General features: G+C 46.1%; 3 protein-coding genes across 3 annotated transcripts; all 3 read left to right on the top strand.

Annotated features, from left to right (window-relative positions):
* Window positions 1-220: 220 nt before the first annotated feature.
* LOC140538984 (proteinase-activated receptor 1-like) lies at window positions 221-5,436 on the top strand. The gene is made up of 3 exons (XM_072661564.1): window positions 221-408; window positions 1,480-2,174; window positions 3,032-5,436. Exons 1-3 carry the CDS (start codon window positions 345-347, stop codon window positions 3,599-3,601), a joined length of 1,329 nt encoding a protein of 442 aa, XP_072517665.1. The 5' UTR covers window positions 221-344; the 3' UTR covers window positions 3,602-5,436.
* A 1,076-nt stretch (window positions 5,437-6,512) lies between these two features.
* Window positions 6,513-14,440, top strand: LOC140539395 (SUN domain-containing protein 2-like). Its single transcript, XM_072662102.1, has 17 exons — window positions 6,513-6,543; window positions 7,471-7,600; window positions 7,912-7,958; window positions 8,040-8,219; window positions 9,685-9,778; window positions 9,927-9,991; window positions 10,095-10,174; window positions 10,529-10,630; window positions 10,719-10,772; window positions 11,047-11,090; window positions 11,186-11,333; window positions 11,404-11,583; window positions 12,215-12,299; window positions 12,840-12,955; window positions 13,071-13,238; window positions 13,421-13,510; window positions 13,645-14,440. The coding sequence occupies exons 2-17, from the start codon at window positions 7,473-7,475 to the stop codon at window positions 13,759-13,761; spliced, it is 1,698 nt and encodes a 565-aa protein (XP_072518203.1). The 5' UTR covers window positions 6,513-6,543; window positions 7,471-7,472; the 3' UTR covers window positions 13,762-14,440.
* A 1,466-nt stretch (window positions 14,441-15,906) lies between these two features.
* LOC140539125 (proteinase-activated receptor 2-like) lies at window positions 15,907-21,594 on the top strand. Its single transcript, XM_072661749.1, has 2 exons — window positions 15,907-16,075; window positions 18,480-21,594. Exons 1-2 carry the CDS (start codon window positions 16,009-16,011, stop codon window positions 19,583-19,585), a joined length of 1,173 nt encoding a protein of 390 aa, XP_072517850.1. The 5' UTR covers window positions 15,907-16,008; the 3' UTR covers window positions 19,586-21,594.
* Window positions 21,595-23,141: the final 1,547 nt, after the last annotated feature.

The following is a 23,141-nucleotide window of genomic DNA, read 5'->3' as shown; positions in this document are numbered from 1 at the left end:
CAACAAAAGCATGATAAGCTCTTTTTAACACCAATAATTTCAGAAGAAGCAGTGACTGAGCAGGTGTCCCAATACTTTTGTCTAGATAGTATAATCCCAGTGATTTCTTCAGCTTGACCACAGAAAGGGTTAATGCCCAGTCTGCTAAGTGGTCCCCGTCTGACATCATTGGAATGGAATGCACTTCCTTTAGTGCACGACTCCCACAGACTGGACGGGACCACACGACCCTCAGCCATAACCACACTCGCACACTCTCACATCTTTAATAGCTTCTATTTTGAGCTTCGTACAGTACAGTGTCCTCACAGGAGAGCTACAGCTCTGTCCAGCAATCCGCAACCATGGAGGTCCGAGCCGCCCTGCTTCTGATGACTGCTGCTCACGTCGTCGCTGCCTCCTCTAACGGTACGTGCGCCTTTGAGTATTGGTCTCAGTCTCAGAACCAGCAGCGATTACAGAAGGTGTTAAAGTGGGAGGACTGGAGCTGTAGGGAGGTCAGAGGTTTTCCAAAGCTTTGAATCTCTGGACAATCAGATTAAGGAACAAAATGATCTCACAGATTTTCCCATGAGACATTTTTATGAGACTCATCCAGATTATTTGGACAAAAGTATTGGGACACCTGCTCATTCGTTTTCGCTTTGCTGTGAGGATTTGATTGATTGTAATTCAGTGAGGTCAGGACGTTGTAAGGATGATCACCATCCAACCCCAACTCCCCAACCAAACATTATTGGATGGAGCTCCACCACCATCATTCCAGAGAACACAGTTCCTCCACTGCTCCACAGCTCAATGATGGGGGGCTTTATACCCCTCTATAGCCCAAGCCTGGCATCATTTTATAGAACTCAGGTCAATTTGGTACAAAATGTGTCCTCAGTCCTTCAGTCCAGCTTGAATTGAGGTGGGATGAGAACCATCCTGTTGTTTTATATGACAAGTTTTTAAGATGTCTGCCTAAAGTTGTGAAGCACCTAGTCCTAGTTATTAATGTTTAATCCAGTCAGATTGCTTTTATCCTGTCAGATGCCAGGAGTTCAGAGGTTCAGCAAAAGTTATTTTAAGAAAAGGCCTGATCTCAGATCTGTTTTGGTGGATTTCGAATGGCTGCCAGTGGGACGCAGTGTTGTTTTGCGGTCAGCAAAATTCCTGAAGCTCCAGGAAGTCTCACCCATCCGTACTGTACACTGAAAAAGTCCCTTCTGCGCCTGAACTTAACAAAAAGTATTTCTACGCAGTTAACAGCAGTTTTCCCAATCCAACAATCCAAATCCGATCGGTCCGCTCAGCATTTTCAGACATGCCCGTTTATCCTCTCATATGTATGCATGGGATTTGGTGGACGTCAGCCTTTTTAACAAGTGTACTAGGAGTGAAAACTACCTACACAATGTGCATGAAGGTGCGGGGAAAGGGAAAGACTGCACGCCTACATGCTCACTAATGCATAGGTCTCTTTACTTTTCTCTGTAGGCAGCGACCCTCGCAGTTTTGCAGTGTTCAGGCAGACAGAGGCCATCACCTACGAACCTATCGACTTCCCGCTTCCTGAGGTGAACACCTGGTCAAGCCGCCTCAAACACCCAGACAAAGCGAACAGCAGCACCCGCCGGACTCGACCCGGTCCTTCGTGCAACAGCTCCACCCAGAACTGCAACAGAACTGCACCCGTAGAGACCCTCCACGTCTCGGATTTGGCGCACACCTTCCTCACGGGGCCGCTGGCCACACGCTTCTTCCCCATCATCTATTCCCTCGTTTTCCTCATCAGTGTGCCGCTCAACGCCATGGCACTCGTGGTGTTCACCTGCCGGGTCCGGCAGAAGAAGTCGGTGGTGGTGTACATGTCTCAGCTGGCCCTGGCCGACCTGCTGTTTGGCCTGCTCCTGCCACTGAAGGTGCACTACTACGCCCGCGGTTCTGACTGGGTGTTCGGAGAGGCGGCGTGCCGCGTGCTCACCACAGCCTTTTACGCCTACGTGAACTGCTCCGTGCTGCTGGTAATGTGCATGAGCGTGGACCGCATGCTGGCCGTGGCTTACCCTTTTGCGTCCTTGTATTGGCGAAAACCGTGGATCGCAGCGCTGGTGTGTGCGGGGGCCTGGATCTTGGCACTGGTGGGCACGATGCCCTTGCTGACCATGCAGCAGACTATGCAGATCAGCCAGGTGGGTGCAAGCATGCAATATGAAAACATCCCTGCTGGAAAATCCAGATCAAGGTAGCTGCCGTCAGATGGTCTGAGCTCGTCTTTGAGGGTGGAAGTGGTTGAAAAGTTCTTTCAGATAAAAACACAGCCTGTAGTGGTCAACCTGCTTATGTCCAGCATGGCCATATGTTTTTATTTGGATGGTTAAGCTGGTTCACCAGCATGACCAACTTGACCACACTTGACCACAACTTGACCACACCCTCGCCACACTGATCAAACTGGTGGACTTGTTGGTCATGCTCATCAACAAGCCTGGCTGTACTCCTTGACTAACTGTTGCGTTGGTCCATCAAACTCAAATAGGAACATACGCTATGCTGGTCAAAATCTAAACTGGTCAACCAGCTTGACCAGTTGGAGCTTTCCAGGCTGTTTTTTTCAGCAGGGATGTAACTGGTATGATAAATTATGCTGTAGGTAATTTCCTGCAGCCCTACATAATTAAAATGATTACCCTAGGGTTCTTTAGTAAGTTAATGGTTCTATATAGAACCTGGAGACCTCAAAGAACCATTCGGATGCTAAAATGGCTGAAAGGTTCTTCGGATTGGTGGAGAGTCAAAAACGTAAAAAACGTTTTATATACAAAGATGTTCAGTACTATAAAAGGGGTTCTGCAAGGTCTCTTTTCTACAGGTAATGGTTCTATATAGAACCATAATAACTCTAAGGACCATTTGAATGCCTAGATGGTTCAAGAGACCTTCAAGAGTCCAAGAGATTAGTTTTCATACTTTTCTATGGGCTTTTTTATTTGCGTATCTTGAAAGTGTTTTCAGGGATCGTGACGTTATCCTGCTGCTGTTCTTCCAGGTGGGAGTTACCTGCCATGATGTGCTGGACCCGGAGGACTCGCGCTACCTGGACCTCTTCTCCTCCATCAGCTGCCTGTTTTTCTTCCTGCCTCTCATCGTCACAATGGTCTGCTACGTGGTCATCCTCCGTGCCCTCAGGCCCCAGAATTCCTTCCAAGAAGCGCTGGCGTCGTCATCGTTATCGAGGAAGAGGAGGAGGAGAGCCACGGTCATGGTGTTCGCCGTAATGGTGGAGTTCGTGGTGTGCTTCGCGCCGACCAACGCCATCCTCCTGGTGCACTGCCTGCTGCTCGGGATGGACGGGAAAAGCGCGGGTGGGGACGGAATGTACGCCGCATACATGGTGGCACTGTGCCTGGGCAGCATCAGCACCTGCCTGGACCCACTGCTCTACTACTTCGGCTCGTCGCAGTGCCGACTGCAGATCAGCGCTGCCCTGTGGTGGAGGAGGGGAAAGCAAGCAGCTGGGGCTTTTCACTCCTGCTCAACACAGGAGACCTGCCAGTACAGCTCGTCGTGCAGCGCCGTCTCACGGTGGGGAAGAATGGCTGGTGTCGTGGGGTCCTGAGAAGGGGATTCCATTCATTTTTAAAAATGTTCTTATTACTCAGTGCGTGAGAAGAGTTTACTGTTCTTCACTGTCGAGAATATTACCCACTCTGATTTCTTCACAGTGGTGGTAAATGGAACCAGGCGTCGGTCACCATGACAACAACACAGATATAGTCCATATTTTATTGACTTATGACAAAACGAAGCTCTCTTAAGAGGTGATGCTTTCCTTTAACGAACTTTATCAGAACAGGGCTCGTTGCGCTTATATAAATCTTTGCACATTACTGACACCCACTGGTCATAAGGATGAACTACAGCTATAAATTCGCCTGATCTGAAACTTCTAATGTAGTCTAAAGCTTCTAATGTTTTTTGATGGATGTTTTGACTCACATCAGTAAAATTATAGCACCGCTGATTGAAACACCTTTTTGACCAAAATTAGTCCAATCTGAGCTTTTATAAAATTCTGCACACTTCACTTTCATTTTTACAGTAAAATTAAGTTTATTTCTTTTTAAATTTAAAAATAAAAATGCAGCTGTATATGAAAAACTAATAAAATGTAAAGATTTTACTGCTGATTAAACAAACATTTTTTACAAATATAATTTCCGTAGTTTGGGTTGTTTAAGAATTAAACAAATAACTAGCTTTCACAGAAATCCAATTTCCCCTTTTTAATCTAATTATCAGGTCATAGGTTCAAACTGGTCGTCCCTGGTTCTCCACCACGTCCCTAAACGGTGTCCCACTTTCAGTCAGGGAGCTTTTAGAGGCCTTCAGCTCTTCAGACGTCTGGTTCCAGACACCATCACCACCACTTTCATCCATCCAGACTCTCTGGACTTTTGTGTTAGTCCGCTCTGAGAACTTTCTTCACCTCCTAGCCATGAAATCATGAAGAACGTTTGAAGGTGGACTTCTCCTTTTAGAGAATCAGTGTAAGAAGAACTCATTAAGCTCCTCCCCTTTAAGCTGAAACTCGGCTTTCCTGTTTTTTCTGTTTGTAAATATTCTTTCAGCACAGGTTCGAGGCCAAGGCCTCCGCATACGGCGACAGCGGAGAGCTTCAGTGTTAAAGGAAGTCTGTGACCTCTTCTGGCTGGTCTCCCTCTGCGCACCATCAGGCCCCTGCAACTCATCCAGAATGCAGTGGCACGGGTCATCTTCTTTGTTCCAAAATTTAGCAATGTCACTCCACTGCTGCGTTCTCTCCACTGGCTTCCTGTAGCTGCTGCCCGCATCAGATTTAAAACCCTGACGCTGGCCTACAAAGCCAAGAACGGACCAGCCCCTCCGTATCTGATGGCAATGGTCAAAAGCCGATTCGCACCAAGAGCCCTTCGAGCTTCAAGTACGGCTCGGCTCGACCCACCATCCCTCAAAATCCGCGGACGACAAGCGTCCAGGCTTTTTTCTGTCCTGGCACCAAAGTGGTGGAACGAGCTGCCCCTGGATGTCAGAACGGCCGAGTCGCTCGCTGTCTTCAAACGCAGACTGAAGACCCACCTCTTCAGAGAGTTCTTGGACGAATAGTTCTATGGTCGCCTTATTGTATTGTGTTTAGTAATGTCTAAGCTTGGAGGTATCTTTTGTATTATTAGTCTATTCTAACTAGCTAAGGCTTTTTCTTGGGTAAATAGCAAAGCACTTTGTAAGTCGCTCTGGATAAGAGCGTCTGCTAAATGCCGTAAATGTAAATGTAAATGTGACCTCCAGTGCAACCTGAGTCACTATGTCAGAACCTCTACATAGCCATAAATACCACAGAATAGAATGATTATTATTATTGTTGTTGTTGTTGTGTATGTATATGTCTATATTCAATAAACTGCAGTTATTAAAGGGTTGTTTCAGTTTAGAGGGAGGTGAAGGAACAGGTGCAGACAGCAGATTAATGGTGTGGGTACATTATAATTACTGCCACCTAGTGGACATTTACTGCTGGAACCTGCACAGCAAAACGACAGAATTTAAGTTAAAGCTTTATTCAGCTCTACACTGCTGGACTGGTTCCACAAACCTGAATGCCTCGTTATCGCCCCCGTGTGGATGAAGCAATGAAGGCCTGTCTGATCACAGGAGGTTTTAGGATTTTCCAGTAACACATTAACTTGTGTTTGATCCTCACTTGCTCTTCAGTCCTTCCCTGTTTCCTCTTCCTGTTTTAGTTGGATTGTGGCGAGTTGTCTGAGCTGCTGTTCTGATTGGCTGTAGCTCACACCCCTCGCACTCACTTTCACTTAGGAGCCGCAGCCTTTTCTTTTACGCCAGATTGACCCGAGGTCCAGAGAATAGAACCCAGCACACCTGGGTTCCTGTGCTGATATCTCATGAATGAATAAATGAAGTGATAATAAAGATAATAATAACTATTTTTTGGATGATGAAAGATAATAATAGCCACTTTCATCATCCTGGTCACATGATACATATATCACTTTGCCCAGGGTGCCCAGTATGTGTATTAACCCCCAGTGTGCCTGTTGCAAATTGAAGCTCCACTGCCTTATGATACACGTTATATATACCATTCCATTTAAATGCTTAAATATAATAATAATAATAATAATAATAATAATAATAATAATAATAATAGTTAGTGTGTTAGTATGATCATAATTCTGACTCTCTGATGAAACACTGTGGGTTTGGCTGCTATTAGGAGCGTATGGGGGAGATCACTGTGTGCTGCTGTAGTTCCCTCGGTCCGCCGCCAGAGGGGCGCGATGGGGTCCCGCTGCTGAGTTTAAAAGCAAGCGCAAACAGTTGGAGAGGAGCAGTCCGCGCCCAGCCGTCACTGACCTTCCCACACCCGCACTGCAGTGATACTGCTATACAGCTATACTGGGCTGTTACTGGGAGTGATCCTGGGCTGTTACTGGGAGTGATACTGGGCTGTTACTGGGAGTGATACTGGGAGTGATCCTGGGCTGTTACTGGGCAGCGCTGGTTAGTATGCTCCTGGGGGAGGAGGTGTGGAGGGAGTTGGGGCTCCTGTCTCTGTGGTTCTCCAACAGCTGGCAGTCCTAAAGCCTCACTCAGGAGGAGAGCAGGGGGTAAGAGACACACCAGAGCCCGAACAGAGCCCGAACAGAGCCCGAACAGAGCCCGAGCTGAGGGTCTGGAGCTACACTATAGCCTTTAATAACTGTGTGTGTGTGTGTGAGAGAGAGAGAGAGGGGGGAGGGTGGAGAGTGTACAGTGAACAGTAGCAGTTATGGGTTTGGTGTGTTTGGGCTTATCAGTTGGGTGTGTGTGTGTGTGTGTGTGTGTGTGTGTGGGCCTCATATTTTGCACACTCTCTCTCTCTATCTCTCTTTCCACTGTCTTTATCTGTTCGTATCTCTATGCTGCAGTGTGTGTGTGTGTGTGTGTGTGTGTGTGTGTGTGTGTGGACAGAGGTGTCCAAACTTTTGCCTGAGACTGGGTTTGTACATTTGCATTTATATGATTAATGAATTGGTTTAAATGATAAATTAATTATTAACTGCTCATTAGGTGTCATAATAATAATGAATCATTATTTTAATAAACAGTCATTATTGATTCATTATTCAGAATATGAATATTCATATGAATAATGCGTGTATAATAATTAGTGCTGAGCAGTGAGTGGAGAGTATGAAAGACAAAATATTATTAGATTATTATTCACTAATTATTATGAATTATTATTAAATACGGTAGAAAAGTCTGACCAAATAACTGGATAATTATTGAAATGAAAGCATTTATTAACAATAATAAAAGAATAAGGATGAAGATAAATTAATAAACTGGTTAAACTGCTCTTTTTGGGGTCCGTTATTTAAAGTATAGCCTGTCTGTCCGTCCATCTGTCTGTCCGTCCATCTGTCCGTCCGTCTCCTCCTGCAGAAATGTCGAGACGCAGCCCCAGATTAACACTGAGGGGCTACTACAGCCCCAGCGACGGCTCCGACAGCACTGACAGCACCAGCCCTACCAGATCACCTGCAAAGATATCCTACAGGGAGAGCCCCGTCCGGTGTGTGTGTGTGTTTCTGAAAATACCTGGTAATATGTATTACTAATTATGGGATACAATAGCAACCACCTAGCAACAACTCTTACAGCCAGTTAGGATACCATAGCAAATCACCTAACAACACAACAGTAACCACATAGCAACACCATGGGAGCATCATAGCAAGCACCTGAGATACCACAGGAACTGCTTAGCAACACAATAGACACCCCTTACAAACACCATAGCAGCCACCTGAGAATTCATAGCAACAACTTAGCAACACCATAGAAACCACTTAGAAACTATTTCACCCCCCCCCCTCTCTCCAGGATCTTCAAGAGGAAGAGCCGAACCCGCAGAGTGGCTGATGTCATGGGTAGGTGCTGATGACATCACTGTCACCCACAAATGACAAATTACACTTAATTACATTAGCATTGGGTGTTCTGATTTCCAGGGGTGACCTCAGACCTACACAGCCTTAGCCAGAAGGTGAGTGTTGCTATGTCGCCTCCAAGCAGCATAGTGGCCCCTTTGACCCCCTCCACCTTTAATCTGCTGAGGGAGCTGAAGCTCTCCTCAGGATATTCCTCAGAGGAGGGCTACCACAACAGGACCCGCCCCAACTCCAGCTCTCGTGAGTATACATGTGTGGGAGTGGGTGGATGATTTGTCCAAACATAGGGAGTGTTTATATTGCTATGGGGTGCATGGTGTATGTTGCTATGGGGTGTAGGGTGTAGTGTATATGTTGCTATGGGGATTAGGGAGTAGTTTATAGGTTGTTATGGGATGTAGGGTGTAGTGTACACATGTGGACAAAATTGTTGGTACCACCTTCGTAATAAATAAAAATGCTATGAAAGTTAACCAATGAAAGTCTTTTCAACCATGCTCCAACAGAATTATTTAAAAAATAAACTCATGAAACAGGCCTGGACAGAAATGATGGTACCCATAACTTCATATTTTGTTGCACAACCTTTTGAGGCGATCACTGCAATCAAACGATTCCTGTAACTGTCAATGAGACTTCTGCACCTCTCAGCAGGTATTTTGGCCCACTCCTCATGAGCAAACTGCTCCAGTCTCAGGTTTGAAGGGAGCCTTTTTCCAGACAGCATGTTTCAGCTCCTTCCAAAGATGCTCAATAGGATTAAGGTCAGGGCTCATAGAAGGCCACTTCAGAATAGTCCAATGTTTTCCCCTTATCCATTCTTGGGTGTTTTAGCTGTGTGTTGTGGGTCATTATCCTGTTGCAAGACCCATGACCTGCCACTGAGACCAAGCTTTCTGACAGTGGGCAAGACATTTCTCTCTAGAATCCCTTGATAGTCTTGAAATTTCATTGTACCCTGCACTGATTTAAGACACCCTGTGTCAGATGCAGCAAAGCAGCCCCAGAACATAACAGAGCCTCCTCCATGTTTCACAGTAGGGACAGTGTTCTTTTCTTGATATGCTTAATTTTTCTATCTGTGAACATAGAGCTGATGTGCCTTGGCAAAAGGTTCCATTTTTGTCTCATCTGTCCATAGGACATTCTCCCAGAAGCTTTGGGGCTTGTCAACATGTAGTTTGGCAAATTTAACATGCTTGTCTATAATTTTCTTTCTAATCTCCTGAGACAACTCTTTCCTTCGCTTCCTCTGGTCCATGTTGAGGGTGGTACACACCATGTCACCAAACAGCACAGTGACTACCTGTAGCTCTATATATAGACCCACTGACTGATTACAAGATTGTAGACACCTGTGATGCTAATTAGTGGACACACCTTGATTTAACATGTCCGTTTGGACACATTATCTTCAGGGGTACCATCATTTCTGTCCAGGCCTGTTTAATGAGTTTATTTTTAAATAATTCTGTTGAAGCAATGGTTCAAAATCAGTGTTGGATTTTCATTTGTTAATTTTCATAGAATATTTATTAATCATTAAGTTATTTCTGTGACCATTGAGGGATTTCTTTCATTAACCGAGGGGTACCAACAATTTTGTCCACGTGTGTATATGTTGCTATGGGGTGTAGGGTGTATTTATGTGTGTAATGTATATATATATATGTGTGTGTGTGTGTGTCTGTGTGTGTTTGTTTAGGAGGTGCTCTTCTGGTGTTGTATTGGTGGCTGGGGCCAGCGTGGTACAGTCTGACCGCTGGTCTGTCTTGGGTCAATGTTTCTCTGCTGAGCAGGTAACTAAACCAGTGTGTGCAGTAAATGAGGGCACTGTGTGTTTATGACTTCATTGGGACCTGTCCTGTGCGTGTGTGTGTGTGTGTGTGCGCTCAATGAAACGTGTAGGTGTTGTATGACCTCGCTCTCCTTCTGTTTGGTCTGTAGCTGCTCTGTGGGTGTGAGGAAGGCAATCCTCCTCCTCTTCCTCCTCTTCCTGCTGCTGGTTTTGGGTGAGTCTACGGAGACAGTCCCGGTTCTCTGTGCCGCATCACAGTCTGTAGTTTTGGTTTCATCTGTGGAAAGATTACAGGTGTGTGTTTCTGCTGTGTGCAGGTCTACTCCACTGCTACCCGTCTGTTACTGCTCCGGTTCTGGTCACCGACACACAGGCCTTTGTTCAACCCCACCTGGATGTGAGTATCACCAACCGTGATCCGTAAGCAGCACCTAACGCCAGGTGTGGGCTAGAGGAGTGTAAAGCCCCCCAGCATTGAGCTGTGGAGCAGTGGAAGAGCTGTGTTCTCTGGAATGATGGTGGTGGAGGTGCTCCATCCAGTACTTTTGGTGGGATGAGTTGGGGTGGTGACCTCCCTAGCAGTTTTGTCGCTGAATGCCATTAAATCCTCACAGCAATGCTCCTTCTCCGAAATCTAGTAGAAAGCCTTTTTCTCTGGACAGAAAAGGCACCTGATTTCAGAGGAAGTGGTTAATGAGCAGGTGTCCACATACTTTTATTAATTCAGCTGCTGCTTTGGCGCCCCCTACAGGACAGGACAGCCTTTGCTACTCTGCTGGATTTGAAGGCAGAGATGCACGCTGATCTTTACAGACATCAGGCCAGGTGGACTCAGGGCATGGAGGACGTGCTGGTGAGAGAGAGGGTGGAGGCTGGGAGAGAGAGACTGTACTGAAGTGTCTCAATGCGTTTCCTCCATCTTTCTTCATTCCTCTCCTCAGATGGAGATCAGGCTGCTTAAACAAGAAGGCCAGAAGCAGAAGTTCACGCACGAGGTGAGAACGCTGTCTCTTCCTTGACCTGCCGGCTGATGTTCTGGAGATGTTCTGACCCAGTCATCAACTAGAACATCACAGTCTGGTGTCGGGTTCTTACACTTGTCCATCTTTCCTGCTTCATCACCTTCATCACCTTCAAGACCTGACTGTTCACTCGCTGCCTAATATGTAGATCCACCCCTCGACAGCCAGGAGCCGCTGGACCCAGATCACCAGTGGTTCTAATGTTATGGCTGAATCCTCTAACCTGCTAAAGTGTGTTTGTTTGTAGATGCTGAAAGCGGATCTGGCGGAGCTGCGAGTGAGGGCGAGGGCGTAAGTGGGTCTTCAGTGGTCCGGAAAGTAAAAATCCACCCCGGGACTTTTAGTTATAGTCTAGTGTAATTAGCACTGTCTCTGTCGCCCTCTAGTGTTCACTCGCAGCATGGCGACGTGGATAAAGACCTGCGTGGAATCCAGCATCAGATTTCTGACCTGAGATCAGACGTGTCGGACCTCCGCTCATCCTCCAAACACCTCAGTGGCAGACTGGACGCCCAGAACACTCCCAGTGCCAGGGTAGGACCTGCACCCATCATACACGTAGGGCCTTGGAGTAATTATAACACCGGCCTCTTTTCTGCTGTAGCTGAAGACGGAGCTCTCTGATTGGCTGCGCCGGCACCTGCCGGGGTCAGCAAGCTCTGGGAAGGGTGTGGTGATGCAGCCTGAGCTGCAGATGGAGCTAGAGACCCTGGAAAAGAGGATCCTGGAGAGACTGGACACACACAGAGAGAAGGATGAAGGAGCTGGAGTACTCACTGTACAGGTGTGTGTGTGTGTGTGTGTGTTCTGACATACTGAGCTTATGACTTATCAAACGGTCATAAATCATTCTCTCAGCTGTACTGATGGATACACTTTGCAGCCAGAAGTATGTGGACGTCTGGCCAACACACGCCACAAGTGCTCCATCTTAATCAAGCAGCTTCAGGATCTGATGCTGTTGCTCCACTGGCTGTAACAGGGAGAAGGGCGTCTTCGTCATTCCCACTCCGGGCTGCTGCTGCTACTGCACTATGGTGCTTTGGTGGTGGAACTGCAGGAGGAGAACCTCTCTCCAGAACTGCTGTGTAATGCTGCAGAACCCATAGAGTCATATTAGTGATAACACTAATCCTGTAGTGTTAGAAAAAGAAAAGTTGGGCCTAGGGATTTTTCATGGACCTGTCAACCCTGACCCAAAAAGCTCTTAATAAAAACACTGCAGTGTGTTTATATGTACAGGGAGTGTGTGTGTGTGTGTGTGTGTGCAGTAAATGACGCGCTTGCTCGTATGCAATGTTTATGAGTGTGTGTTGTTCCCAGGCCCTCTCGGAGTCGTGTTTACGGGCCTCTCCTCAGCTGTGTGGTGTACGTGCCGAGGGTGTAACGGGGGGTTCTGCTGCTTTCTGTTGCAGGACGTGGAGCAGATCGTCCACAAGGCTCTGAGTGTGTTCAGGGCTGATGGGATTGGCATGCCGGACTATGCACTGGAGTCTTCAGGTAAAGTGTGGTCAGCAGATGGATATTTGGGGGGGGGGGTGATTCAGTGCAGGCTAAAGGAATCCTCCTGCACCACTTTGAGTCAAATGTTTGTGGACACCCCTTTTATTGACACACACACAGCTTGTCTAGTCCCTGTAGAGAAGTATTGCCAATAGAATAGGACTCTCTGCAGCAGATAATACACATGAACCTATTGGCACCATGCTGCCTAGTGCCAGGCGTGGGCTAGAAGGGTATAAAGCCCCCCAGCAGTGGAGGAGCTGTGATCTCTGAAATGATGGTGGAGCTGAGTTGGGGAGCTATTCAACATTCTGACCTCACTAACACTCTTGTTGCTAAAAGCAATCAAATCCTCACAGCAATGCTCCTCCAGAATCTAGTAGAAAGTCTTCTTCTCTGGACAGTAGAAACAGTTACTCCAACAGAAGCAGGATCAGCTCTTTTAATACCCTGAGCAGGTGTCCCAATACTTTTTTTCTCCAAAAAGTGTATTACGATTTAGAAAGAGAGAGTGTGTCTGTGTGTGTGTGTGTGTAGGTGCCTGTGTGATCTACAGCCGTTGCTCGGAGTCGTACAGTGTCCAGACTGCCTGCTTTAGTCTCTTTGGAATTCCCCTGTATTACTACACCAATAGCCCTCGTACTGTTATACAGGTAACACACACACACACACACACACACACACACACACAATATATAGCTTATATTCTTTATGAAGTGTGTTTGTATGTGTGTGTGTGTGTGTGTGTGTGTGTGTGTGTGCTTTTAGCCTGAGCTGTACCCTGGGAGGTGTTGGGCCTTCCGTGGTTCTGAAGGGTTCCTGACAATCTCCCTGTCTGACCTGGTGAAAATAACCCATGTGACCCTGGAGCACCTGCCCAGAGTCCTCTCACCAACAGGGCACATCCAGAGCGCTCCCAAAGACTTCGCTGTTTACGTGAGTTGACACAAACACACTCTGTAAACGCTCCATAAAGAATCCGTAAACACTCTGTAAACAATCCGTAAAAACACTCTGTGCATAGTCAAATAAAAACTTCGTAAACAATCTGTAAACTCCAGACCCGCTGTACTCAGGTCATCACCTGGTCACTCTGTAATGCTCACCTGTTCCTTCAGGGAATGACCAACGAGAGTGAGGAAGGAAAACTGCTTGGAAGGTTCTCTTACAACCAAGAGGGAGAACCTATCCAGATCTTCAAGATTCAGGTGAGAGGATTTACCTCCCATTACAGCTCTGCAGCTCATGTGTGTAACTAGAACATAGTAAAAATATTCAAACATTATCGCTATATTCCCCCAGACCATGGTGAGATATTAAGATGTGGGCTGTTGTGTTGCAGGACCCTCCGAACCAGGAGCACCGGCTGGTGGAGTTGCGGATCCTGAGTAACTGGGGGAACCCAGAGTACACATGTGTGTACAGATTCAGGGTTCATGGCCAGCCCTGGACAACCTGAGAGCACCAGAGTGAAGCAGGGTAGCGCCTCCCAGGCCCAGGCTCTTAAGTTCTAGATACAGAGCCAGAACAAATGACCAATTACTTGATTTAGGGTGACATTTGAGTAGTTCAGCATAATGTGGTCTGACTGTCGGATTCCTCACAATCATTCATTTAGTACTCTCACGCATGCGAGCTGGTCAGGATCTAGAACATGGGAGGCTTAAAGAAAGTGCTGCTGTGGAGGGAGTAAAAGTCTGTCTGCTGTGTGCTTGCTGGAGTGTGACATGACGTGTGCAGCTGAGATGGATCGCTTACAAACCAATAGCGAGCAGCGAGCACTGCCAAAAGCTTGTGTTATACTAAACGGCCAAAAGTATGTGGACACCATATTGACCATCCCGCCTACGGGACATGAGCTTTCTGGACATGCTGTTCCAAAACCATGGATCCTCTTGCAGCTCTAACACCACTTCACTCGTCTGGGAGGGCTCAATGACTGTGGCATCCATAAACCACCGATGTTTGTCTATGAAGTTTGCAGGGCTGTTGGCTCGATTTCTTTTTTTTTTTTTTATTCACACATGTAAGGCGTAGGTGTGGCTGCAACATCTGACCTTGACCGTGGAGTGTCCACATACTTTTGGTCATAAACTGTGGATGTTAAATGTGTGTGATTATGCAACGTATCTAAAGTGCTGTGGGAAATATGCTATATATATATATATATATATATATATATATATATATATATATATATATATATAATGTATAATTTCAGAGTTCTGTAAATCACTTCTGCTTATTAAATTGTATTGATTTCCGAGAACTGCCGACTGTTTCCACTTGTCATAAAAAAAGGTCAGACAGTTGACCTCTACAGCTGTGGGACTTCGAAATGGCTAAAATGGCTGCTATCAGACCCTGTGGTAAACAGGCTAATCAGACTAATTTTGCCACCATTACAAAGTCGGACTGAAGCGAGATCAGTTATGGATCAGTTATGGATTATTTTTGTGAGGACAAAATAAACATTAATATAATGTCAGAGGAGAGGAGTCCACAGACCAGGCCGGAGTCAAAGCACAGGTAGGCAGGTGCAACACTAGCGTGCCTGTACTCATTAACTACACGATGAGACAAAGGGTCAAGACACGGCTCTGACCTCAGAGACTTCCCCGACAAGGGAGCCAGAGCAGGGAGTGTCGATACAGGGTCTCACCAACAGGACCCATTGAAATAGAATAATAATAATAATGGGAAACATCTGTTTGCACCTGTTTTAGTCCTGATAGCAGGGTCAGTGCTGTGGTGTGCAGCTTCGTTTAATAGGTACAGGTTAAAAAACACCATACCGCAGAATTAGGAGGACGCCCCCTTGTGGATGAAATTGGTCTGAGAGCGATTCGAGCTTTTGGAGCGACACTTTAGCTTTTCCTTAGCTGTGTTTTAGTCCCACAGGTTCAGTTCTGAGCTCGCTCTTCTGGGTTTGGGTTGATTGGTGGCGCTCCAGGAGCTGCTTTACTTTACTCTACTTTACACCAAAGACCCAGGCAGAGAGGAACACCACATTCGTCATTTTTACTGAATAATGCATTAATAGACTTCTGCGTTCTGCCTCAGTTTAACCACCAGGTTACAGCATAGCGCATGGTGGGGGGTGGGGCGGTGCTTGAGTAGAGGGGGGTGTTAACATATAGGCTCTTTGGATTGGCTGGTTAGACCAGTGCTTCTCTATAAGATAACAATCTGGTGTAGATAAAGGATGTGAGCGAGAACTCCCAGCAGATAGAATCCTAGAGGGGGGGTTGGAGCTTCTCTGGGCTCCTCTGCCCCTCGCTCTGATATTTCCTTCCATACTCTACCTCCACCAGGTTTCACGCAGGTACTGTACAGGTAGTATTCAGGTGTTTTTCAGATGTTCTGTAATGAAGCCTCATCAACACCGGGGACCTCCTTCAGGCCTCTCCTCCAGTGAGTCATAAAAAACTCAACAATTGAGCAATTCAGAGCAATGCCTCCAGACCGCCGGTTTACATAAGCACATCCAGACAGGCTCCCAGGCAGGTGGGTGGGGGGAGGTCATGTGACGATGACGGCAGGACACCTGGGGAGTGTGGTGATGCTATTTACAGCCAATTGTTCCAGTGCAGCAGCAGAGGCTTAGCGACATCAAGAGAGGCTACGGCAAAGAGCTCGCCACCAGGTACGGTCTAAAGGCCGAGGAACTCGCTGCTCGTCGGGTCTGGAGGGTGTTTAGGCTACAATGAAGCACAGGTCACTCTGGAGTCACGCTCTCATTGTGTTACTGGGGGTTAATGTGTCTTTACAAGGTGAGTGTACACGCCCTATTCTCTCTCTCTCTCTCTGCTTTTCCAGCTGTATCTCCTTCTGCTCATGAAATGGCCAAGATGTAATCAGTTGTTTAAAGTGGAGAAGCTGGACTGGGAACCTCAGACACCTGGAAAGCATTGTTAAATTTATGTCATATTATCTTTCTATCTCAAATTCTTCCACATAACAAGATGTTCGGCTGATTTCAGAAGCCCTGAGCTCAGTTTGCTCAATTTTTCTATTTTCTTATTTGAAGATGAACCCGTCCTACGGTGTTCTTTAGCCGCCAGCATATAAATCATGACAGGAAGAAAGGCAGAAAGGTGTAGCAGATCGTACCAAGGGCTGAATCAAATAGATTCCCACTCTAACTCGAACTACATGGGGACCAATACGCTGCCTGGATTCTGATGATACATGCTTTTTTCATAGATCTGTGCTGAAACATATGTTTATAACACCTTCATTATAATAAGGCCTCAAAAAGGCTGTCATAACCCAATGCTGGTTTGAACACCGTAAAGAAGAAACCCAGTAGCCGAGTTATGCTGAAAATCTGGAGAAGCAGTGGAATTTCCCTCTAACTGAGTCACCAGGTCAGTGAAACTGACACAGGAACAGTCCGTCCTCAGTCATCCGCCTCAAACGGCTTTCATCATTTCCATAACCCTCATGTCAGTCATTCCAGCCTTCCGTACAGCTGACGAGAGCGTCAGGACGTCCACTGCATCGTATACACAGCAAATGACCACGAGGGGTCCCTCATAACACGGGCTGACTGTATACTAAACAAAACACTATGTCTTGTATGGACAAAAGTACAAAAGTATTAGGACACCACAAGGGAATAAAAAAAACTGTCTACTGTTCAGGGAAGGTGGCTTTCTGCTAGATTTTGGAGGAGCATTGCTGTGAGGATTTGATTGCATTCGGCGATAAGAGCGTTGATTACCACCCCACCTCAAGTACTGGATGGAGCTCCACCATTCATCATTCCATAGAACACAGCTCTTCCACTGCTGCACAGCTCAATGCTGGGGGGCTTTACACCCCCTCTCTATCCCACGCCTGGCATTATTAGGCAGCATGGAGCCAATAGGGTCATAGGCTGGTTTATCTGTTCCAGAGAGTCCTATTCTATTGGCAGTACTTCTTCTCTACAGAGACTAGACAAGCTGTGTGTGTGTGTGTGTGTGTGTGTATTTGCACATCTGTGTCAGCAAAGGGTGCAGCTTACTGCATTTGTTAAAAGGAGCGTCCACAAACATTTGGACATGCAGTGTACCTGTACGTGAGAGGCGTGGTAGGAGACTGTGAGAGCTGAGCCTGGTGTGTGAAACCCGACACACACTTTTACAGAGGAATGTCAAGGTTCTGCCTCAGGGGGTGTGTCCTCAAGTGTCTCTGACCTTCATGGAACATTTACGACATTCCAGAGCATCTGGGTCCGGTCAGCTTGCTTCACAGGAAGCTCTGCCTTCATATGACGGATTTTGGTAAATTTGTGGTATTTTGGTATCTCATTCCACTGCAGTCCAGCGCAGTTGGCACTGTCCTTTACCGGTTGGATGGGAAGGGTACCCCAACAATACGTAAACCCCACAGGCATGACTTACAAGTACAGTCACAGACAGACCCTGAGCATCTTGAGGTGGGGTGGGAGTGGTGACCATCCTACATCCTGACCTCACTAACCCTCTTGTTGCTGAGTCCACCGTCTGAGTCCACCGACAGACGAACAGGTGAGCTGGATCAGGTGAGCTGGACTACCAGCACAACACTCTGCAGGAATCTGGCCCTCCAGGACAGGAAGTGCCCGCTCCTGGTTTCAGATGCTTGTTAAAACATGCAGAGAGCCCAACCGTCTGGCTTTCAAAGGAAGGGCGTTCCGGATTTCAGGACCACACCAATCAAAGGGGCCAGACTTTGCTTTTGATTTTGGCTTTGTTTTCGGAACAGTTCAAAGGGTCTGGGTGGACAAAGCACAGTACTTCTGAAGCTCAGTAGATGTAGAACGCCTGTGAAGTAACAGCACTTTGATCTGTTATAGATAACAGCTCTGGACTGCTCATGATAGTGACCTTCAGGGCTGTAGGTCCAATGGTATACAATGGGTATGAGGTAGGGTGGTGATCAATGCTCCTGTTGCAAAATGCATCAAATCCTCACAGCAATCCTCCTCTTCTTCCCTGGAAAGTAGAGACTTCAACATTACCCTTGATTTCAGAAGAAGTGGTTCATGTGGTCCCAATACTTTAGTCCATATTACATTACAGACTGTTGTTGTGAACGGCTTCTGCAGGTTTTGGCCTTTACTAAAGCTGTTCTGCTATTCTGGTGAAGGGTGCACAGACTTTTGCATAAGACTCTGTCTGACTGAGTTCCTCTGCTTTTTCACTCCAGCACCCAAAGCTTCCATAGAAACCAGAGTGATCGTTGGTGAAGAGACTCCAGAGGGCGTGAAGGTGTACGCTGCTGCCCAAGATGTCTTGACCAGCAGTCTCACCACAGTCTTCCTCCCCGTCGTCTACATCCTCGTCTTCATCCTCGGACTGCCCACCAACGCCATGGCTGTCTGGGTGTTCCTCTTCAGGACGAAGAAGAAGCATCCAGCGTCCATCCTGCTGGCCAACCTCGCCCTGGCTGACCTGCTCTTCATCATCTGGCTCCCGCTGAAGATCGCCTACCACTTCAAGGGCAACCACTGGACCTTCGGGGAGCCGCTGTGTAAAGTTCTGGTGGGCTTTTTCTATGGGAACATGTACTGCTCCAGCATCTTCATAGCCTGCATCAGCTTGCAGCGCTACTGGGCAGTCGCACACCCACTTTCCCAGCAGAAAAGGAATAACCGGGCGGCAGTGGGCGTATCGGTGGCTGTGTGGTTCGTGGTCTGGCTCCTCACCATCCCTCTGTATCTGTACGACCAGACTGTCAAAGTCACCAATCTCGGCATCACCACCTGCCACGATGTCGTCCAGAAAAGCCAGTCTCGTCTTCCTATCGGATATTTCTTCACCATGGGCATTGTGGGATATGTAGTCCCATGTGTGGTGTGTACGGTAGCTTACGTGCGGACGTTTCACTCTCTCAAGAGCTCCATGACAGATGCCAGCGTCAGCAAGAAGAGGAGGAAGGCTGTTGTCCTCATCGTCACTGTGCTGGTGATGTTCCTGGTGTGTTTCACTCCCAGTAACATCATGCTGATGCTGCACTACTCTCTCCAGGCTGCCAACATTCAGAACAACGGCTACGGCTTCTACCTCGTCACGCTGTGTCTGGGCAGTCTGAACAGCTGTCTTGACCCGTTAGTGTACTACTTTATCTCTGAGGAGTTCAGAGAGCATGTGAAGAACATGCTGAAGTGTCGCAGTGAACGATCTGCTGAGAGGAAGAAGGTTTCCTTCAGTGCTCTGAAATACTCAAAGAAGAGCACCACGTCTGACTCCGCCCCCACTCAGAGCACCACCTACACCTCTGACTCCTCCCACACTCAGAGCAGCACCTGCTAAAAGCAGTACATCGTCTAGGAGGAGTTTGGAGGAGATGGGTTCCCCAAAAGAGCAAGTGGGAACCAGAGATTGGGTTTTAGTCTAGTGAAGGACGTCTCTTTATTTATTCAGAGGCAGATGCTCTCAGGGGCCAGCGCCACCTATATGTGGACCAGGCAGTTGACCTTTTGCATAACTCCCTGCCTTTCCCAGTTTGTGAAACGTTAAGCTCCGAGTAGGTCAGCGTCTAAGGTCTAATGCGTTGCCTCTATGGCTGGCTGGTCGCCAGTTTGACTCCCCAGCCATTGGCCGTGCTCTCTTTCTCCCCTCATCACTCGTAAGCAATGTTGGTCAGCGCAGGCATCTGCCAAGGGAGCTGGTGGGGTGGAGCTGGGGACTCTATCTGCGCCTTCCTCCGACAGTGTCTGAGAGCTGCCCGGCGATACCGCATTGGTGCCAGTTAGATAAGAGTCGCAGGAGACCCTCCTAGTGTCAGGAACATTGCTAGTGCTAGGGGGAGCTATAAACCCGTGAGTTAATTGGCAGAAGCAGATTGGGAGGAAAGGGAACAAATTCAACAAACAGAATCATGCTGAATTAGGAAAAATCTCATAATTATTCAGAAACAGCTGCTCCGACAGGAAGTTCATAGCAGAATAATGTAAAGGTTGGTGAGTTTAGGTGACTGGGTGTCAGAGCAGCAAGTTTTTGCGCCAGCCACAGCTGAGACGATGCTTAAGCTAACATTGGAGCTAGCCAGAGAAACTGTGGAAGAGCGACGGAAGACCTGAGCTGAAGGTTTTTGAGGAAACTTTAGAGAAACTACAGAATGATGAAATGCATGAGTGCTTACACTGCTTACACTGAATACCAGAGGGAACCAATGTAGGTCCAGAAAGTTCAAATCCACCCCAGGATCTGCTTTTGTTTTGGATTTTAACTGGATTTGCCACCTCTGATTAGTGCTTTGATGGAAATGCAAGTGTTATACAGTCCCCTTTAAACCGAGTAATTTCTCAGGCTAACTATTAGTGAGTACAAGTTAACTAGGATAACCATCTCTCTAAAGCAATGCAGCTGTATTAATACACATTAATACATTAATAGAGATTAAAACATTATAGACGGTATATGGAACTAACTAAAACTAATAATAATAAAAAAACTATGTAAACAAAAAGTCTCCTTTCATTTCAACTCACATCCAAAAACTTTATAAAAGTATAAAAATACTTTTACTTTACTTTTACTTTACTTTTACCACCCTGTTACAGAATATTTTATATATCAAAAACAATCCAGTACTTAAATAAAGGCCGTCACCATACAAACATCACTGTTTCACGGTCTGTATAGAGGCTATAACTGTGTGTGATATTTAAATCTTTCAGAATATTTGGTTTGCTTGGTCAAATAGGATATATGGGGGAAACAGTCTGACTAATGGTTGGTGTGGATTAATGTAAATTTAGACCACTAGTGGAGGCGAGAGGGCGGGACTTCAATTTAAAAAACTTAGATGTTTTTATTGTCTGGGGAAAAGAGGACGTATGGTCACCCTAAAGTTACCTAACTCACAAACTGGGCTCATTAAAATTAGCATTAGCAAGTACTGCTAACTTGTCTTCCACACATGAATTCATGCATTTGAGTTAAATTAGATGAGTAAGATCTTTTTACCTCTCTTAGTCTAACAGTGCTACTGAATGAAGCACCTAGAGATGGTTGTGATTGGCTGAAAGGTTATTATTATAATTATTATTATTATTTTGGCTCTGGCCTCTTTTGCTGTGAACTTCCAGATCATATCTCTGAGTATTACTGTTCTTATAGCACATGTTTGTTTCTAACTGCTCAGGAAACCAGTCCGTGGGCCTCCACCCTCTTAAAGAGCCCATGTAGAGGAGTTTTCCTCACTCTTTAGAAAATGCACTTTTCTGCTGAAGAACTGATGAACAACACTGTCTCAATACGTGGCCTGTACTGATTACAGCACACAGTAAGCACTATCCATACTGTACTCTTTTAATCGTGCACTGTTTATTTTTGTATTTTATTTTATTTTTTACAATAAAACTGAATTTTCTACTTGTCAGCTGTCTCTCATTTCTCGGCGCAGAGTACAGCGGGTCAGTTGGGTAAGATAAGATACTTTTATTGTCATTGCACAGTGTACAACGAAATCAAGAAGCAAGCCAACGAGGCTTACCCTTACAATACGTATAAATAAATCAATAAATAAATAAATAAATAAATAAATAATGTCAATGAAAGAGTAAAGATTTATGTACATATATATTAGTACATTAGTGACACATCCTCACTTCATCAAAGAGTTTCCAAATAATAAAGAATTCATTAATTAAATGTGGGAGGTGGGAGCAGCAACACCCGGATTCTGCGTCTAGCTTGAATCCGAATGATGCTTACACCAATCCGCCATAACATTAACACCTAAATGTAAGGCTTTGAGATATTTTGGCAAGGGTCAGTAGATGACTGGGTCAGAACATCTTCAAAACATCAGGGTGGCAAGGAAGGCAAGGCCACGTACCACGTTTAGAACATGAAGATTTTTGATCTTTTTTATTATAAAGTTTCATTCCTGCATCTCAATCGATGTAACCTAAAAGAAACGTATACTGATTAATTACATTTATTTCTACGTGTTCTGGTGTGGCGGTTGGGTTGTTGGGTACGTTTCTTTCAGCAGAGGTTCACAGCATGAGAAATGATGTTGCCAGATATCCAATGAGCAAAAGCTAATCCAACCCAAACTGTGCTCTTAACTCGTGGGAAAAAACACTGCGCATCCAACAAGAACGAAAGCCTGGAGCAGCTGTAGCACATAGATCTACACCGCTACACTACACTGAAGAACTGCAACCCCTCTGACTGCAGATTTAAACCAATGACAAAACACACCCACATCTTTAATTTACCTGTAATTAAAGTGACTCAACCACAGGGCTGTCACTCTTCTGCTGTTCTGCCGCCAGTGTTATTTTGCACCAATAATCTAGAACCCCAGTTGCTGATTCTACTGGAATCTGTCCAGACTACACATCCATCCACCAGCAGACTGGCCACTGGGGGTCTGCACAAGTAGGGTATTACACTCATGTCAAAGGTAGCCGTGCTCTGTAGAACCAGAACAACTCAAATAACTGTCTGAATGCCTAAATGGTTCTTGGCCTGGTTCTTTATAGCGCCAAAAGAACCCAAAAGCAGCATTAACTGAAGATATTTTATTGGTGTTTTCTTGGTGTTTAACAGCAGAAAGCGTCTTATCTATATCCCGAGGAGATACACTGCAAAAACGCAGCACTAGATTGAGACTAAGGTCTAAGAACAAGCTCGACATCTTCTTTTCTACTGATTTTGACATAATTCATAACCTGAAAGCCTAAACACAGTTTGACGCTGTTTGTTTTCAAACTCGAACTGAAAAAAAAAAAGCAGGAGCGGTGGAATCTGCCCAGAGGCAAGTCTGAAGCAAGACTGATCATGTAGCTTCACCTGTAAGTCCCATAAGAAGGTTTAGGCAATAGAAAAGCATAGCTGGGCTGAATTGTAG

The sequence above is a fragment of the Salminus brasiliensis genome, chromosome 18, assembly GCF_030463535.1.
Source record: "Salminus brasiliensis chromosome 18, fSalBra1.hap2, whole genome shotgun sequence".
NCBI classification, from domain to species: Eukaryota; Metazoa; Chordata; class Actinopteri; order Characiformes; family Bryconidae; genus Salminus; species Salminus brasiliensis.
This window is presented reverse-complemented; position numbering and strand designations above follow the sequence as displayed.

Excerpts from the sequence above, each read along its gene's own strand:
- LOC140538984 (XM_072661564.1), top strand. The coding sequence starts at position 345 with ATGGAGGTCCGAGCCGCCCTGCTTCTGATGACTGCTGCTCACGTCGTC. Across the intron at positions 409-1,479 it reads CGTCGCTGCCTCCTCTAACG|GCAGCGACCCTCGCAGTTTT; the intron begins GTACGTGCGCCT and ends TTTTCTCTGTAG. Across the intron at positions 2,175-3,031 it reads AGACTATGCAGATCAGCCAG|GTGGGAGTTACCTGCCATGA; the intron begins GTGGGTGCAAGC and ends CTGTTCTTCCAG.
- LOC140539395 (XM_072662102.1), top strand. The coding sequence starts at position 7,473 with ATGTCGAGACGCAGCCCCAGATTAACACTGAGGGGCTACTACAGCCCC. Across the intron at positions 9,992-10,094 it reads CTTCCTGCTGCTGGTTTTGG|GTCTACTCCACTGCTACCCG; the intron begins GTGAGTCTACGG and ends TGCTGTGTGCAG. Across the intron at positions 12,956-13,070 it reads GCCCTCGTACTGTTATACAG|CCTGAGCTGTACCCTGGGAG; the intron begins GTAACACACACA and ends GTGTGCTTTTAG.
- LOC140539125 (XM_072661749.1), top strand. The coding sequence starts at position 16,009 with ATGAAGCACAGGTCACTCTGGAGTCACGCTCTCATTGTGTTACTGGGG. Across the intron at positions 16,076-18,479 it reads GGTTAATGTGTCTTTACAAG|CACCCAAAGCTTCCATAGAA; the intron begins GTGAGTGTACAC and ends TTTTCACTCCAG.